Source organism: Zonotrichia leucophrys, chromosome 10 (assembly GCF_028769735.1).
Source record: "Zonotrichia leucophrys gambelii isolate GWCS_2022_RI chromosome 10, RI_Zleu_2.0, whole genome shotgun sequence".
Classification (NCBI taxonomy): Eukaryota; Metazoa; Chordata; class Aves; order Passeriformes; family Passerellidae; genus Zonotrichia; species Zonotrichia leucophrys.
Window position 1 is genome coordinate 6525733 of NC_088180.1, and position 20149 is coordinate 6545881.

The 20149-nt window shown below is 37.8% G+C and overlaps 1 protein-coding gene across 1 annotated transcript in view; it reads right to left on the reverse strand.

Annotated features, from left to right (window-relative positions):
• Nucleotides 1-85: 85 nt before the first annotated feature.
• MINDY2 (MINDY lysine 48 deubiquitinase 2) overlaps nt 86-20149 on the reverse strand; it is a 32202-nt gene continuing 12138 nt past the window's right edge. Inside the window, exons 4-9 of the mRNA XM_064722339.1 lie at nt 19548-19706; nt 18616-18718; nt 17923-18065; nt 10264-10437; nt 9167-9340; nt 86-7758 (exon numbers count right to left, since the gene is read on the reverse strand). Of these exons, the coding sequence (XP_064578409.1) occupies nt 7639-7758; nt 9167-9340; nt 10264-10437; nt 17923-18065; nt 18616-18718; nt 19548-19706 (873 nt within the window). The 3' untranslated portion in view covers nt 86-7638. The remainder of the gene's footprint in view (nt 7759-9166; nt 9341-10263; nt 10438-17922; nt 18066-18615; nt 18719-19547; nt 19707-20149) is intronic.

Below are 20149 nucleotides of genomic sequence, written 5' to 3' on the forward strand. Positions count from 1 at the left end.
TTTTGTTGGGTTATTGTTTGTTGGGTTTTTAAGTATATTTTTTAAAGTATATCATCCAACCTTTATTATTAGGAAAGAACTTAAATATCTAAATGAAATATTTATTTAAGTTTGCTCACTTAAATTTATTTACATACAATGAGTTTCAGAAGACTGTTAACCAAAATAAATCTCAGTTGGGTAAAGACCTTGAACTAGAGAGAGGCTGATAGCAGGAGACACTATTTAAAAGGTAACAGATTTTAACAGCTTTGTGGTACATAAACAAAAAGGGGTATTAAGATACAGAACTGGATTTGTCTGAAAACTATTTGTGTTCAAAATTATTTTAACAATTTACAAGGAAATGTTATTTCCTTATAGTCTTTAAAAACACATTAATACAATATAAACAATTAAGGCTTTTAAAATGCAAAACATTCAGTAGTTGAACTTGTAGATGCCATTACAGTGCTGGATAATGGTGTCACATGATGAAAAGTATTTCATTCACATACATTGGTACAAATGACACTGCATGACTAGATTTAATTGTGTCATGCACCTCTAAAACACAAGTTAAAAAAATTAACTTCTCCCCTCTCTTGGTCAATCCAGAGTCACTTGCATCAGCTTTACTTTGCATTTCCTTTTAAGAGAGATCAAGTAAGCATGGCATGACTAAGACTGACAGCTAAACTGCTGATTTAACACAGGAATTGCACAATTCTGATGGCATCTTGAAGACATTACTAATCTGGAAGTATTTTGGAACTTTTCTAAAATATGTCAGGCTTTGTGGGGGAGGCTTTTTTAAAAAAAAACATTTTATTGTAAAAACACCCAGTCAAGGCAGTTAAGACAACAAATATTTGACTTAGCACTGGAGAACATGGGGTGATTTCTGTAGGATTCATTTTTGTATGTCCCATCAGTCATTTCTTCACTAAGCTTACGTGTGTGTGTAAAAGGTGATTATCACAACTAAGGGCTATGCAGCTGGTGACCAGATAAAAGGATAATTGAAAATTATTAAATAAAACCAAACTTTGATAAGAACTTGTTTTGTGAAAGCTGTAATATAAACCAAAACTCTGTCATTTAACATTAAAGCTCTATCAGGGTATTGTGGGGAAACTGCTGACAGTATTTCTCACTCCATTATAAAGAAGTTGCTGTAAGGAATTTAACACAATACTGAGCAAGATGTAACAGATTTTAGAATAGATTTCTGTGGCACAAGTACTTGATACTTCTGTAGTTCTGAGAACTGCTATCAAAGTTGTAAACACTGACTACACATTGCAGAAACACAGGGAAAAGCTAATCACAGGTGCTCTGATCTGTCCAGTGCAATCTGATAGCAACCTGCATTAACTGGGGATGTTTTTGCAAATACAAAGCCCATCCAAACCAGAACCTGTTTATTTCATCAATGTCTGCACTGTAACTCCCTCACCAGTCACACTTTCCAGCAGAATGTTACAGCACTGGGCATTTCAAGAGTTATCAAAATACAAGTGAAGAAACCCTTGCTACAATACGTTTGTCTCTTGAAATCATTGTACCTATGGTTACTTTTTAAAAGGGTTCTCTAAAATTATTTTTGCTTGCCAATCCCTAAGAGAAAGCACGTAAGCAATCCAGAAATGCAAGCATACCTGCTGTAACCCGACTATATGGAATGCAAACATGTACTTATTGCAACTATTCATGATAAAAATGGAAAAGCTGGATTACAAATAGTTTAAAGTCCACAAGCAGGTTCCTTGGTTCACTGCAGTGTCTTGAAGATACCAGCTGCTACTATGCTTTTCCAGGCAATGGAAGGATTTTATTTCCACAGCAATATTTTTTTCTGTAGCTAACAGAATCACTGGTAACATATAACCATGCAATTGAACAAAATCCCCCTACTGTTACCTCACAGAGAACCTGGTTTCAAACTTCCACTGTGAAGGGCTTCACTAAAACTCAATTGTGAACACAACTGTAATTAAGATAAACCAGTTTCTGGCTCTGGTTAATCTGCAATAACAAAAGCCCTCAAATTAATAGACCTGTTGCTGGCCTGATACCAAAATACTGGAGAGAAAATTGTCTGTTTTTGTAAATATTTTAGAGTCCCCCTAAACAAGAGATGAGCAAACCCAAGGCTGTTCCCATTACTCAGCTGATTTAAGTTTTAAAGTGATTTAAGACACACTGGTGTTTCTTTTAATTATAGCTTTGACCTTTTCCTTGGCTAATAATGTGCTAATAAGCAGGAACAAAAGCCATCACAGGGTTTCTGACAAAAATACAAGTTATCCCAGCTTTTTTGGAAACACATTCAGAAGAAATCTAAAAATGTGAAACGAAGGAAAAAGTTTCAAAACTGCTTAGCATAAACTTAACTTTTCAAAGTTACAGCTGAAGTTTTAACTCAAAAAGCCCATCCAGATTTTCCTAAAGGCTGCAACAAGACAACATGAACTTCAAGACAGACAAGTATCCCATTATTTCATCCAGCTCTGTGATGGAGAACCTCAGTTTGTCTCAGCTAAAGGCTTTGGCTCATGAGACACTGTTGGATCAAGCCCCTGTTTCACAACAGGTGTCACTTATGGTGGATGGGACCTAAACTGAAATTGGCTCAGCACTAAAGGAAGTTCAAGAGAGTAAATTAAAAAAATAATAAAACTTGGCTGAGTTTGTGTCCCTGTGCACCCCAAGGTGTCTGTACATTTGGCTGAGAGTCTGCCTCTATCAAACATCCCCCATTTCACTCACTGCCTGTTGAGGAGGGCAGCCCAGGCAGTGCCTCAGCTCTGACCAGAGCAGCAGCTGCCTTGGATTCCAGCACTGTTACACTATTTGTAAGCACTGTGTAGACTGAGCTAGCAAACTTTTCAATTCCTTTGAGTGCTAAAACTTCATCTGAATCATTCCCTAGGATTTCCCAAAAATAACACTATTTTGTTGCATGTTTTTCTATGCTGTTGAGGCAGACATGGCATCTTGACTTTCTAAGGGTAATTAACTGAGTATTTAAAGATTTTAACCTTGAAGAACAAGGAGTTGCCCATTTCAGCAGATAAAGCTTCTCCATGAACACAAGTAATCCTACAAACCAGAAAAGGAATGAGGAAGGCAAATTCCAGCAAGTTCTCTAGAGAGCTCTCCAGCAAAGAGAGCTCAGAGTGACAGGAGCTGACATTGACCAAAACTGAACAGTAGGCAACTGACATTTAATAAGAATATTTGGAGCTATCAGAGGATCAGCACAGCTAGTCCTGACTTTACAGCACAGTGAGAGTGAAGAGCAGTGTGTCCAGGGACAGACACTGCCAACCTGCCAGGAAATGAACCTGCTGGGCATTAGCTAGGTGAGAAAATGTCCCACTGCACGCTGTGCCACAGCTATTTGTGTCCAAAATAACAGCAAAATTAAGGACAAAGCCTTAAACAATCTCTAGAGGTAGCATAGGGACTTTTTTGTGTTCCAGCTTCTCTTTCCTCCTCAGCATTCCCCTGTGGCATTTCTTCCCCATCAAAGCAGATCACAGCTGAGCTTGCAGCCACTGCTTTCCTGCTGGGCAATCTGCAGAGAGGGAGCTGTACAGAGCACTGCCCATCAGGCAGTGTCCATGCCATGGTGGGAGAAGGTGTCACTCACCTCCTCCCTTTTCCCACCCAGCACTAACAGTCTCTGGCTTGTTATGCTTGATAAAAAAGGATGTGCATTTGTCAAGATGAAATGCCATTTTCAGGCCTTGCACATGACATTTGCTATCCCTGGCCTGAATTAACATTTTTGAGAGTTGGATTTTTCTTGCTCCCAAGGTGCTCATCATAGCACAGATGGAAAAAATGGGAGCATTTTACTGCAACCAAACTACAGCTTGTTATTTTTGCTTTTCTGTAATATGCTTTCTCTAATGAGGATTCTCCATCAATTAATGTGCATTTCCTGAGTCACCTGTTCAATGCTACAACCTTTAAAAATCTACTTTTATATAAAATAAGCTCTTAATTCAGTATGTTGTATTGAAGGATGTACTTTGTATAGATTCTCTAAGAAGCATCCTAATGCAAAGAGCTGATCCAAGCAATGAGCTGACTTTGTTACAGAACCAGTGGAGCAGGAATGAAGAATGGTTCAGTTAAAAATACATCAGCTTTACCTTTCACTTTAGTATTTCCTGCTGAATGCACAAGAAAATTAATTTCAAGAACTCAAAACTGCCTTTTATTACATGCTGGAAACTTTTTTTCAAGAGCTTGTGTGTACAAATTTGAAGAAACACGACCATAATGTGGCATCCCAAGTGGGTCAGAGCCTGCCTGGCAATGGCAGCAGAGCCTGTGCTTCCCCTGGAGCTCGTGTGAACTCCTGGGAGCCACGAGAGCAGCTCTGCACAGAAACTCTGAACACTTCATTTCTTATATGAACAACATGGACAGCTAACAAAATGGAGTTTTTGCATTGTGTTTAAGTGAATTTTCAGGAATGCTAATTTCATTCTCTGGTGTTACAACCCTCTGGATCTGCTTTGCTGGCTTGCAGATTCCAGGAGCGTCACAAGAAAACTGGTGGAGTTGAGCATTTACAAAGTGCCTTACAGAAAACATTTATCTCTACGGCAGTGCTCTGTTTTTTGCTAATCTTAAGAATACTTGTATGTAGCTTTTTTATGTCACAACTATAATGCAACAACAAAAATTCTATGATTCTGTTTTCTGTGCTAGCATTTATCTAGTGGAAAACAAGTTCTACTCTACTTTTCTGGACACTTTCATATATATTATGTAAGTATTTGGAGCATGTACATGCTAAATTGTATAAACAGATTTAAAGTATAAATCTATACCCTTTTGCCAGAACATGAGCTGGAGGAAAGAAAAAAAGCAAATGAAGTAAACAGAAGTAGATATTGTCTTCCTGGTACTCCAAGATTAAATGGTGCAATATTGTTTTCCAAGCTCACCTCATATAGATAAAAGCAATTCTGTTCAGGTTTTTTGATCCTCAGATACTGTCAGAGGTACCAACTGTGACAGCTGCTTTTGGAATGGTTACTCCCAGTAGGGCATAAATTAAGCTTCCAGGTGAATTTCATTTTGGGTATTAGGAAGCTCAACTGCTTATAACTTTTGCCACTAAAAAGTTCAACTCATGCAGCCCTAAATTTCAGGAACTCTTTACCTTTTTTCCAAAGCTTCAAGACCTGTAAAGAAAAAAGGATATTAACAGAGGACTGTTTTTATAGCATGCCTTCCATCTCAAATACCCTGAAACCTTTACTCCTCTATTGAAAGAAACTGAATTATCTGGGAGTTGCAACTTCATGATGAGCATTGCATTTAACTCTTCTTCCTCTGTGACCAAATGACCATAATTCCTCTAACTACAGTATATTAAGTTTCAGGCACATCTGTCTGAATCTGGAAATGTTACATGAATTCTTCTCATATGAACAAGTATCTTAGGCAAAGAGATCAACTCCATAGCCACAACAGATAGATTCCTTCCAAAAGGAGTTGAAGTGGCAATACTGTCACTGAAAATAATAACAAACACTTAGCTTGACATATTTATTTTTCAAGGTCAATAAATAAATGTAAATACACAAAATTTGGAAAAATCTTAGTAACAGAATGTTTTTAAACAACATTCTGGCTTAAAGTCTCTGTTATTGACACTATTGGAATATTTTCTCATCTACTTAAAGTAGCTAAGTCATTATGTTGGTGATCCTCCATCACATTAATTTTTGAAGTTAGGCTGCTGCAAAGGAAAAAAAAGACATCAACCTTTGCTTTGACATAGAAAATTATCTGAACTGCACACACTAAGTATTAAAATTACTTCTCTGGGCATGACTTTTCTAGAGAAGATATTTTTAAATTTACAGTTTACATATTAGAGACCTACTGTTCATTACTTCATCATTATAAAAGGCAAATCTTAACAAAAGTGGAAGAAAAACAAAAGAGGAAAAGGCATGGAAGAAAAGTGATACAAATTGGCCCTTTAGTTGGTAAGACATTCTTCCTTTATCTGATTTTCATTCTAGGTTGGTAGCAGATGTGTGTGGTGCCTGGTTGCCAGCAGTGCAGCCAGTGCAGTCTGAAATAATTGTGAAGTGGCTTTTTACCAGTGGATTGTGTTAGACACCCACTTTTGCAGACATTCTCCAAACACCTGGAAGCAGGAATGTCATATTCCACCTCTTGCCCGGGTTATTCTGTGTGAACACTAAGGCTTAGAGCACAGATACAGAACTTTTCCAGGAGAAGCAGCCTTTTTCAAAAGTATCTACAAATCGCTAAATAGAAATTTTTATCAAAAGGTTCAGCAAGAACTAATTGTTATTGATTTAATGGAAGTGGAGGAAGATTTGTGGTTCCCTCAAAATTCATCAAGTGTTCTGTTTCTGCATTCTATAAATACTACAAGATGCAACATGTTTATTTGGTTCCCATAAATTAGAAAAATCTGGTTTCCAAAAATTCTAAATTAGTGATTTAAAAAAACAAAATATTACACCTGACCACCTTTCAAACCATCTCAGAGAGGGAGCTTCACTCCTCTCTCACCCCTTCAGAAGTGTGCTTTTTTAAGAATACATGATTTATAAAACAAACAAAAAAGTGTGTTTTTAACTACAGTACACTTGCTTAAATACACAAGTGGACATGTTAACGTCATGTTGAAGTTCAAGGTACTTCTGGATAAAAGGCAGATAGTTAGTTATTTTAACTCTGCATTCTTATATAGAATAACGATTATTATAGACTTTAGTTCCCTCTCATCATTCATCTATCATATGGAGAGGTCAATAAATAAAAGCTTATCTGGTCCAGTTTACCTACAAGAGAAAAAAATAATAAAAGAAAAAGAAGTTACCTATAAAATTACTTGTTTAACCCTGATAACATCTGAGTTGCCATACCCAGTTTGTAGTTGCAAGAAAAGCAAACAATATTCATCTTGCTTTTTAATAAATGCCCCATTTTCTTCATGACAATTTTTGTATGCTGCCTATCAAGTCACATATTCTTGGGGCAAGAAAGCTGGCCAGGAGATGCAGTGATAGCAGTAACAAGTATAAATCTGGGTTCAAAAAAAGAACATACCAGATCCAGAAGCAAAGAAATCTGGACACACTGAGGAGGCAGTGCCCAGCTGTTATTTGGGCTCTTGTGTCATGGGGACTATACCCAGCCTAAGATATAGTTTCATACTAAGGAAGTAACACAGAACTCCGTTGTGCTCGTGTACAGACTTCAGGAAAAAGCCTTACACAAAATGAATTATCTTTGTTTAGAGTAGAAGATAAAATAGCTTACTAACTGATGTAATGAGTAACGGATGTCACTATGACACAGGACTTGCCATGAGTTGTGTGTTCAGCTACAAGGTGCAATATTTCTTATGACTAACTCAAAGCACAGCCGCATCCAACTGTGGTTTGGAATTCCCTCTTGAGCAGCTCGCGCCGTGACTTTGAAGGAAGTCTGATTGGTACAAAGCCATCCATCCTCTCTTGGAACGTGAACAGAATCCATGGGGTAATCAGGCACAGGCGGCATGTAACAGGTTTGTCTTCCTTTTGACTCCTTGTTTTTGCTTCTGAGGACATGCACTCGGCTCCAGGTGGAATCCATGCTCTGTTACAAGAGAACACAGCTGTTCTTCTCTTTCTCCCTCTCCTTCTCTCGAGGCTCTTTGCGTTTGCGTTCGTTACTCCCGGATTGTCTTGTGCTGGCTGGAGAGGCAGCACCTTGTACCTGCTGTGTAGGGAAAATAACATGGGAAATAAACCCAGCCCCACTGCACACACAGCCTGAACTCCTCCTGTGTGCTCAAGTTCAAAACAAAAAGTTTAAGTATTATGCAAACCAGTAGAGTTCAGGTAGGGCTTTTGGTATACCTACTCCAGGACCTCCACAAAAGTTGTGTATTTCTTGAAAATTAAGTCAGCTGACAATATATTTGAAGTTTCATGTGTCCTTTCTGTTGTGTCCACATATACAGATCAGTGGTTTCAATAAAATACGGTTTCAAGCATTTTCTGGCACTTCTGTATTATTGCACTGGAATTTTTTCTTGGTTTCTCTCATAAGTACATAATCCACATTTCACTATTTGCAGAGTCAAAGTGCTGGTGTGGACAGCAGGATAATGGTAAGGCAGCAGCTTTTTGTGACTACAAACTCTTTAATAACTTGGCAAGGGGGTTGGTATACAAAAGCAACATAAGTTGCATAAGTTTTGTTAATTCATCATCTATTTCCTCTGTTACCCATTCATAGCTGCAAAGAAGCAGGCTCTTAATCCTGTTCAGCAGGTTCTTCAGTTCCTCCTGCCTTTGGCAGGTATGAATCTGTGTCTTAACTAGGTACTGCTGGTTCTATCAAAGCAACAAACAGTGCAAATAACTTTTACCTGTCAAAATTCTTGTTTCATGCTTAACAAACTTATCAGTTAATGGTTCTGAACTACTCAGGCCAAAGATGCAGGATTTATATAGATTATTTCTTACCTATTTGTAAATAAAAGCAGTTCTGAAAGCCCTCAGTGGTTAGAACCTCTCTAAATCCAAAACACCAGCTTAAATAAATATTGTCTCTGGCACAGAAGATTCAGTTAAATTGGATTTTTTGATAGACATGTTCATGAATCACATTTTCAGAAGATTTTGAAATCAATTGCTTATGGTTATGGGATGGAAAGGTGTACTGGGAGAAATTGGGAACTGCCTGATTTGGAACAACAGAATAGATACACATGAGATCAGAGTCTGAATCACCTGAAAATGTACAGCAACAAACTTCTGCAACACAAAATAAAGACAAAGCTTCAACTATTATCAAAAAGTTTAGCTCAATGCTCTTCTGCAAGTAATGTAAAATACTAGCTAATACCATCTTTGTAACCTGATATTAATTCATACCATCATTCCAAAATAAGTATAAATGAAACCCTAATTTAGAAGGCTCAGCCTGCTTTAAAGTATTTAAATGTCTGCACTTGCCATATCTACATGCATACTCTGTAGTGTATGTAGATAACTGTAGTGTATTCCTAAAGATTCCTATATTCACCTCAGGCTGAAATGTGTACAGGCACAGATGTATCTATGCAATTATTCATACTTTCTAAAATTGATGATCATATTCTGTAGTGCTGTTTTCTTACCTGGACCTGAGCAGCTGCTTGTTCTTGTTCCTGATAGTACTGAGAAGCTCTCCTGTCCTCCTCTTCCTGGAGCTTCTTTGCTAGCTCCAGATCACTGATTCCTTCTGGGATCTGTTCCCAGTTAATCTCTTGATTCTGCTGCTCTTGTTGTAGAGACAATGCCATCAGGTAATCCTAAAGAGTAAACTGGTGAATTAATGCTCTTTCACAGAAAACAGAGTCATGTCATACCAAGTGAATTTTTCACCATGTGCAGCTACACTGTACCATCACTTTTCTCCCAGCCTTATCTTCAAATGGAGATCAGGAATTTCTTTCAGAACCTGTCCATAACCTCAACTGCAGGAAGGCTGAGAACAGCAACTTTACATGTTTGCTTTCACAATAACTAAGCTGCAGCACAGAAGACACAAAAACTAATTTTAAAATGTTGCTTTCAGGTTTAAATTCTATTACCTAGACAGCAGCAAATTATCTGTCAGATTTTTATTCTGAGAGAGAGAATGATTAATTTTCGCTCAGTATTTAAAAAAATTAATGGTGATGACTATAAACTATAGATTTTCAAGGAACTTAGTCTTGCTCTGCATTTGTGCATTACCTGGTACAACTCAGCCCCACCTCAGACACGACTTCTGCAAACTCTGTGTCTCAGCAAGAACAACAAACACCCACCAGACACACAGTCTGCTGTGGGGTCTGTCCTACATTCAGCCCAGTGGGCAGCAGAAGGCAAAGTTCAGCTATGACAATCTTAATGAGCTGAAGGGAGTTTGTTGTGTAGGAAGAAATTCCCCAGTCTGCTTCTGTTTCCATATAAAAAACAGGTGACATTTCACCTGAGTGAGGACTTGCCAGAAGTGGATTCTGAGAGATTAAAATCCCATTTTCCAAACTACTCAGTTGGTCTTACTTTTCTCCCTCAAAACCATATTAATGCATTCAAGTGGAACTTTTGGGAACCCTAATCTAATTACCTAAAGTAGTTTTATAGTCCCAGATATGCATGAGTATACACACATACACATCTGTGGAATTACACATAAATATCACTAAAAATCAGTACTAACTCACATGGAAAGGCAGAAATGCAGTACCTGATCTATTTGATCCTGCTGCCCTCTGTAGACAGTTTCAGGGTCTGATGGAGGCCTCAGGTGGAATTCAGAGTCACAGAAATTCCCATCACCATCCACATTGTGTAAACTTTCCCACACAACCTTCTCTTCTGTAAGAAAGCCCTGGTCTGTCACCAGCAGGTAAAGCTGACCCTACACAGAAGAACAAGGAAAACTTGTAAAACTAAAAACAAAAATACTTTTTACAATCTTAAGTAGCAGAAACAATACAAATGTTGCATTCCAATAAAACATTTAGAGTTTTGAGCACATTTGGCAATTAAATAAATCAGCATACAGCATTAAACCACCAGATACTAGTATTCACTGCTAAATTAACAACCACACCATTTCTGTATTCCATCTTTCAACTCTTCATTCTTAATGGAAGTTCATATTGACTAGAAATTAATATAAAACATTGAATATATATTCATGAATGAATATATTAGTATGTATCAATCTATATACCTTGACAGCTCTTTAGAAACATACCTAAGAAGTAGATTTAAAACCCGGCAACAAAAACTTTAAATCCTAGAAGTAATCACATTAAATTCCAAAGGCAAGGTATGGAGACAAAGGTGACCTTTCCAAACAATCCAAGAGGCATTACCTCAAAATGGCCACATCTCAGACTTCATCTTTCATCATGAGTTTTGATGGAATTTGAGGTCTGTGTCAATTGACAGCTCCAAATTTAAGATTGTTGCTATCACTTGTTACCAATAATTATTTTGTTGGCATTTTAGTAATTTTACAGTTCCATAAGGCCAAATTTCTTGATTTCAAAGTCTGAAATTATAAAATGGGCTGGTCTGGAGTGAAGGAGACAATGCTAACAAGGGCAGATACCAAGGCACTGGAAGGATGAAATGAAGCTTAGTATGAGGGAGTGGGAGAGGAGCTGAAATCAAAGGGAAATAATTGAAGTAGGCACCAAGGGAAAGGAGATGATGCTGCATGTCTGAGGGACAGCAAAGCAGCACAAAATACCCATTTAAATCAATCCATTTATTTCATCCTACCTTTTTAATCATGTTTTTAGGATTGTACTCCAAATCAAGAATGTTGTTATTGACCACAGAGCATTTTAAGACTGAAGCTCCCATTACTATGACTGAATGTACCAGATCAAGACACTCAATACAAAACTTGTAGCAGTGGTTTAGCCATAAAAATCAAGTTTATTGTGACATCCACAAAAATTTGTATTTGTATTCCAGCAGCACACAAAGGGTTCTCAAAGATTGCTGTGCTGAAGCTGTACCAAAGCAAGAGGTAGATCCTGTTCTAATGATTTCTAAGGCTAAACAGGCAAGAAATGGAAACTCTGTCCATACTCAACACATACAGAACAAGCTCCCTGACTCCTCTGAAGTCATAAAATAACTCTCTAAGGGAGATGTTGAAATTCCACTCACGTCTCGTCAATCCCACTCTGTTTACAGCTGCCCCTGCTGGGGCTGGGAGGTCACTTGATGTAACAAAAATATTATTTGAAGACTCACATACAGTAATTACTCCAATATTACCTAATACCATAACATGCACTTATACACAAGGCCAAACAGAGTGGATAAAAAACCCAAACCAAAACCAAACAGGTAACATACTGTATGTTCAAGCTTTGGAATGGGAGTTAACCAGCACAGGGGGGCATCACAGACATAAATACAGGTGTCAGCAACAAGTCTGATCACATAACATGATCTAAGGAATCACCTGTCCCTTGGAAACCTGCCTAAAAACTGAAACTCCTGACACTTAAAGTTACCTGAAGAAAATAAAAGGAAGTAATTTCGCAACGTTTCCAGTTTGCACCAAATACCGATTTCACAACATTTTGTACACAAGAGGTCTTCAAAAATATTATTTAATACATAAATTTATGTATTTATATAATTTATATAATAAAAACATTTAATAAATAAATAAAATTATTTAATAAATTTAAAACAGAATTTTAAAGATAAAATTTATTTGAACTTTTAAGTTTTATTTTGAACAGTACAGTGACTCAAACAAAACCTAAAAAAGGGGGTGGTATGTGTGTCTCTCAGGTTTTCCTCTATTATGCCATAAATTTTAATTACAGCCCATAAACTGTGCAGCTTAGTAATACTGAAATTGTGGAAATACTAGTTTTCCTATCTCCAAACTATTATAAGTGTAATTTTTCCACACACAAATATTAATATTCATGCAACTAGAATCTAGCATCTAAGGACGGATTAACACTTGCTTGAAATGGAGACCTGTTTCAAATCTTAAATACAATTCATATTCTTTGTAAGAATTTCTCAGTAGAACACTGATTGTAAAAATGTCACATTAGCGTAAATAATACAAAATAAATGTAACACAGGTCCCTAATGAAAGGCAATAAACTGCATTACATATCACCACATTAGCTGAACACCAGCACTGCAATTCCAATACCAACTGCATACCTTCAGACATTCTGCTTCACTTGAACAAAGCTTAGCAAAGCAACAAACACAGGCTCCCTAGGACCTGATAAGGGACAGAGTTCCTGGTCACGTTATTGGAATGAAAGGAAAATGGGAAATCACAGATCAGAGATCCAAAGTCATCCTTCCCTTGTTTTTAACCAACTTCTCTGATCTTTACATCATATTAGTATAATTACATTGGATTCCACAAAAAACCCCAACCGGGACCCTCACAATATTGCTAATATTCATGGAACCTTTGGCAATAATTTCCTATAAAGTAAGAGGAGGTGGCTCTTTTGCTGCGAGCCGTAACGTAGCCTCTCATCATGGGTTTGTTCTTCCTTTGCAACAAGAAAATAGAGACTGGCTCTGCAGGCCCAGTTTTAATGCCAGGCACGTTCTCTTCCCCACGCTAAAGGCACAGGCCACACTCAGCGGCACAGCCCGGCCCCAGCAAGGACCGCCTGTGAGCCGAGTGAAGCTTTTACCTTCCGAGCTCCGCGCTGCCCCGAGCCGGGCCCGCACCGAGCCTGCGGCCAGGAAGGAGCCGCCCTTCCTTCCCAGGCACTTCCACAGCCGGGCCGGGGCTGCCTGCGAGGGACACGGACACGGCCCCGAGGGGGGACAGGGACACGGCCAGCCCCGGAGGGAGCAGGGGCCTGGGGAACAGGGGACACGGCTCCGAGGGGGGGACAGGGACACGGCCCCGAGGAGGGACAGGGACACGGCCAGCCCCGGAGGAAGCAGGGGCCTGGGGAACAGGGGACACGGCCCCGAGGGGGGACAGGGACACGGCCAGCCCCGGAGGGAGCAGGGGCCTGGGGAACAGGGGACACGGCCCCGGGGGGGGACAGGGGACACGGCCCCGGCCTGTGCACAGCTGACCAGGCCGAGCTCGGGACACTCAGGCTACCAATGCGCACAAAAATGGCTTTCAAATACCCCTCACTCTCTGAGAAGAGTTGTCCCGCTTTACAAAATGTTTCTACCCTCAGAAAATCTTAACTGGCCATTTCTAGAGTGCTACCAGATTATCTTTTAGTTGTTTTTTTTTTAATGTGGGGTATTTAACAAATACCCAGTCTCCCCATTGGGTTAACACTGGCCACAAAATACCAGCATGTAATAGACAGCAAAAGTATCTGCTACTAACTATAGTCAATAGGGAGTAAAAAAATGGAAGTCCCAGTAGACAGAGTTTATTTAATAAAGTTATGACTAATTATTTATCCTAAGAATCGATTTTTAGATATTGTAGACCAATGCCCAGATTTTATAGTTTCACATATAAAAACCTTGAAATAAAGTTGAGGAGATAAAACAAGATTATTCTCCTGAACAGGGATCTCTCAGTCTTCTGGTTTGCACAAAAAAAACCTCTCTGAAATGCACAAATATAGGCTACAGGGGATGTTACTAGATCTCCTTTCCTTGGATAATTTCATAATCAGATTAAATAATGAATGTTTTTAAACTACTTGTTCTAATGCCAATTACCAAGTTTCCAGCAATTCAGAAAACAGAAAACCAAACACATGTCCAATAGCTTTGTACAGTAAAGACAAATATTTTAAGCCTTATGTTTTGAATAGTATGTAAATATTCTCTTGGACTTCTGGATCAGATCCCTTTGTTTTTGTGAAGGTGCTTTAAGTGGATGAATGAAGGTTGTTTTAATTTTCTCTAACAGTTGAAACATTCAGATATACTAACATTAAAAATATTTTTTTAAAGAATGTACTACTGAATTCAGAGTAACCCTCAGCATAAGAACTGTACACTTACTAAGAAACTGAAAAATAAACATGTTTTTAAGCAGTTATATTCATTGCCTCTACTGTGCCAATCTTAAATGCCCAAGGAAAAAGTGCAATTACTGTTTTAAAATACACTTGGTATTGGAATGAAAGTATCTGTTGAGTTCTGAAGCAGAAACACAACATTTATAAAGTAGAAAACACACATACTTAAAAATCCAAACAGGTAAATGTCTCGATACTTTGCAGTAAAGAACACAGGTTCTGTTACAAACAAGTCTGTGGGAAAAACATTCCAACTGAACTAAGATCTTCTTACCAAACTGATCCCCTCTTTACAGTCCTGTTTTTCCTTGATCTAGGGAATTATCATTTGATGTATTTATTATCTGCATAATGAAAAGCAAAGGCAAAAAAATAAAATCACATTTTTAACTGCTGAAAATTATTACTGTATAATTACATGAGCCAAGACTATTAGTATGCAATGAAAGGGACAGGAAGTAGAAAAAATTATTACTTGGGCAAATGGACAAGGTTTGGAAACCCAAGTCCTTTCACTAAAATATCAGCCTTAAAAAACCCACACTGCACTTAAAAATATCCCCAGTGTACAGGTCCTTGTATCAGCTGTACATTAAAGCTGCCAAATAAAAGTTTAAGCATTAGCTTAATTAGAATAATAACTGCTAATTACTTAAGCTGTGTTTCTAAAAATACACTGATTTTATTACATGGACAACTTAATAAATGTGTAATTCCCTTCTGATTAACTTTATAGCTGCTTTATTTATACATTTCCATGTATTGGTTTGGAGGGGAAAGAGAGAAAGTCAGTATTAGAGAAAGAGAAAAAATAATTGCATCATTCTTGCCCTAGAAGTTCTATACCTCCATTTTCCCTGGCATATGTTGTATCTCCAGTTTTCCCAATGGATGGACTTTTCTCCATAGTCCAGCTCCTGCTGCCTACTGCTCAAACTGTGAGGAAACTCCATCTGCAGGGTGAGCATTAAACCCAGGAGATGGAAAGAGTGGAGCAGTTGACAGAAATCTCAACTCTTCAGCAACAATGCATCTGGCACTCACAGGAGTATCCTGGAGGGCCAAAAATTTCTGGAGAGCTGATCTTGGCTAAAAGCCCAAGTTAAGTCTATTTCTGACTTGATACAAAAGACCCCCAAGATTTACAGCTACTGCAAACAGCTGGCTAGGCAGGAGCCAACAGAGTTACTGTTGGCCTTTAAACATCAATTTAAAACTTATTTTATGTCTTTATTAAAAAGTTGTTTGATAGCTCAAATTCTCCCATGTGCCACTCAACACAAATCCAAATCAAAATGAACACTGCTTACAAGCAATAACCTCAGGAACTAAAACATGGAAATAACATGGAAATTAAACACTAACTACAAGGTCATTCCCCATAATGACTGTAAAAACAAGAATAATGGCCTCTATTTAAAAATTCAGCATTTCAGAATTCTAAGAATTCTCAAAAAGCACAAGATTCAAACCACTGTGACTTAGCAGCAGCAAACCTTAAATATACAAACCACACTCATTTTCAAATACTTCAACTTAGTATTTCTTAGGACTTGTATTTAGTTCTTACAGATAAAAGTCAAGACAGATTTTTACTCACTGCCTTAACCCATTCTGTATTATTAACATTGGCTGAGGATATTTAACTCGTTGAAGTGCTGCATTTTATTTCCATAAGGAAAAAGGATCTCAACTGAGAAGTAAATAAATGTTTACAAGTATGAAGCTGATAAAGTACAGACACATACCAAGTTCTACCCTTTAATGTAATACTGGGCTGCAAAAGACTACAAAGAGCCTATGTTTTACAAAACTAATATGTATTTATAATCCACAGGTCAAAGTGATACTTACTAATTGTATTCAATACAAATAATATTTTAAAGGATTTAATAATAGCACAAAAATGTGTTATTTCCAGGAGGATTTATGTATTTTATCTGGAATGGCCTTTAAACAAAGTAAAAGAGCACCTGCACCTCTAGATACCATTTGTGCCCAGAAAGTGCAGCTGTACTTTTACTATTTTCATTTTTAAAACCAAACCCCACTCCATGTAACAAGTGTAAAACAGAGTACAGGCTTGCTTCACAAGCTGCCACCAGCTAATCCAAAAACTAAATTTGGAAAAGCAGAGAGGGGAAAAACTATACTCAAAATTGGGATTTAAATGAGCTGCATCAGGTAATATTTGACCACACAGAGATTTATTTCATAGCTCTGGGTTATTTAAATGGAAGAAGGGAGGAGAAAGAGCCTTTTCCTTGCCCTACTGCTTTAAGTGAGTGGCATTGTATACACAGATTTAAACCACATCTCAGATGTACTCTAATCAGAAAACCAAATATGTTACCTGCTTGTAGAGTTAATCATTATTTATCAGGACTGTTCAGACCTTAAACTCAGCTTATGAGTAGTTACTCAAAATGCCAAAGGTTAGCACAGTCAAGATTAAAAGAGGGAGGAAAAAAGGACTAGAAGTAACAAATTAAAGAGTCATTCACATGACGTATATGACATTATCATATAATGGCAAAACCAGGGGTTTCTTAACTTTTTTGCATGTTACACACCTCTTCTTTTTTTGCTTTTATTACCATTATTCATAAGCACAAGTGTACATGAAATTAAAGTCTTATTTAATAACAGATAACCAAAACATCATTATAAGCTTCTTTTACAAGGGTAAAAACTCATACACTACTATCCTAGCAAAAGTAAAGTTGTTTTAGCATGAAGATTCTCCATAAATGAATGTAAACTTTCCAAAGCAGATTCTCCATTCCATGGAGGAAGGAGTCCCAGAAGCACTAACCAAGCTGACACTTGCTTTTTGTATCCTGGAATGCTCCTTTCACAACTGCTGCCATATTGCTTCCCCAGATACAGATAAAAATAATTAAAAGAAATTCTCTTCCCTAACAAAGGGAACCAATATTGCAGCCCATTTCAACTTCTCAAAACATTTGGGATTTTGCATATGGACCTATTCATCTACTGGCCAAATGTAATGCAAACTTTTAGATCCTCAGAAACAAGAAATTAAAGTAACCTTATCATGCCAACCACAAACTGCAAGAAAATTTAAGCCATGTAAGAAGCATACATAACTATACCTAACCACAAAGGGTTAACACAGGGAGTAAAATGAACACAAAGGGAAAGGCTACAAGAAGAGTTAAAGTAGTAATGGATCCCAGTGACTAAACCACTGTAATCAATAATTCCTAAGTAACATTTGCTACAGACCTTACAGTCACTGTAAGCCATATTTATTTATAACAACCTGGAATTTAATTCTATTCCAAGACAGTAAAAAAGCATGACTTGCTTTGAAACACAAAACACAACAATAAAGACAAAAATGCTGGATGTACCTTGTATTTGGTCATGGTGCTAAAATGGTTGTTCCTGAAGAACACACAAAGCTCTCCCTCCTGGACAGCTGAAGTCAGCTCACACAGTCCATGGTATGTCAATTGTGTAGCTGTGTTATTTAGGAACTGCTCAGCTACAAACCCTACAAAAGCAAAACATACAGTTATGTGTGTCTATTACACACTTGCTAACATAACACCTGGAAACAATAGTAGTATTTTTCCTATCTTCCCCCTATGTCCCCATACTGCCACAAGCCTTAGGGAACACATGAAAGAGGGGACAAGTTTCAAAGTTCTAAAACCACAGCATTGCAAACAAACCTTCCCCTGTTCAGAAATGCTGTATCCACTTCTAATATTACTCATATTTTCCCTTGTTGTAATGGAGTATATAACTGATACTCTGATTTATAGGAGCAAATACATAGCTAAGTTGAAATCTGAATGCTGCCACAACAGGGGAAGTTCTTGCCAGCTTTTGAAGAATTGTATTGAATAGATCAAGAGCCTGCATTAGAGAAGCAGAGAAGACAAGCACAGTGCTGGGTGCCTGCCCAGGGAAAGCAGCTCAGCACACAGAATGCAGCTCTTCCCACTTGTATCTCTACTCAGCATCACCCACAGGGAAAATATCTAACTGGGATTTGGCAGGACACATACTTTGATAAAATACAGAAAAACATGGCTTACCTTCACTGACCAGTTCACTGTTTTCTGACTGTTTACAAGAGATTATCTTCTCCACCAGCTGATTGTAACTGCAGTTACCAACTGCTTTTACTATGTCAGCAACCTGCAGCAGGAATGAACAACATGGAGAATTTACCTTTGAGAAGAACAGAACACAGCTGCAAGCCAGTGGCAATTATTAATAAGACAATAAGAATTCAATAAAGAGAGGATGTTATCCCCTTAAAAATGTAGGCCAAAACATTTCAGCTCAGAGTGTTACATATATTGCTATTTCAGATTCTATTTTAAATTCTTCCATTAACCCTTAGCATCAAAAGCTAAGGCATGAACATAAGTTGGATCAGCAGGGCCAGGGTAAGAGAACAGCAACTCTCACCAACAAGGCATGAAAAGAAAAACTCTTAGGCATTATTACTGCAGCCAAACTCACCAGTTTCCCACTCAGCAAACAATACCACTCTAGTGTTTATTAAATAATATCATTAAAAATAATTTATATGTTTGCTAAAGATGCAGTTCTCTCCAACCAGTTCTACCATCCTCATTTCTCAATAGCAGTGACTAAGAAACCAGAATTAAAAAGAGGAGGAAAGTAACTTTGTATTCCTTCCAAGTGTTCTCTAATAAGCTTTCAAAAATGATGACTGGAACACTGTATCTGGGGCAACTTGCTACTTCCCTCAGAAAAACAATTCTCCTTTACAGAGTCATAGAAGGCTTTTAAAGGAGTTTACTATAGACCCAGGCTCTGCAGAGCTCCTGCACTAAAAAAACCACAGTTTGTATTTACTCCTCAATTTTTCTGACTAGATTAAAAAACTTCATTATCGTATTCATTACTGACTTGTTAAAATTCAGAAATATCTCCCCTCCCACCAATAACATTCACAATAATATTTTTTTAAAATAATTGAAACAGAGTAAATTACCTGAGGGTCCACTAACCATCCATGGTACAAGGGGATGTCCAGCAGATCAAACACTATGCATTCGGGAGTGTATTCGAATACTCGGACACCTGTGAACTTCACATTGACATCCAGACCCGTCTGCAACTTATGCAGAATTGCCATTGCATCACTCATATTCTGACAACAGAAAGCACAGAACACAACAGATCACCCAAAACAGCTTTGGACACTTGGTGGTTACTCTTGTAACCCTTCATCATTTAGTACTCATTGACTTGACACTTTAAAAAAAAAAATTAAAGGGTAAATTACCTAAACAAATGTTTCAATGCACATTCACTTCACATATTGTGTCAGGAGATACATGAAATAAAAGAATCTCCCTCCAATCACCTCTTTTACACCCATAAACTACTTTTAGGCAGTTCTGATTGCCTTTAGGTCTATTTCCCAAAGCCACAAGCCAGATGTTTGCAAGAAAACTGAATTATAAAGGAATCTTCAAGGGACTTTCCTTGAGGTTTCTTCTCCCCTTTTAAACCTTCCCTTACAAGTCAGGCCGAAGTACTTGTCACTACATAATGAATGAACAGTAAGAGCTACACAGACCCACTTGCCAA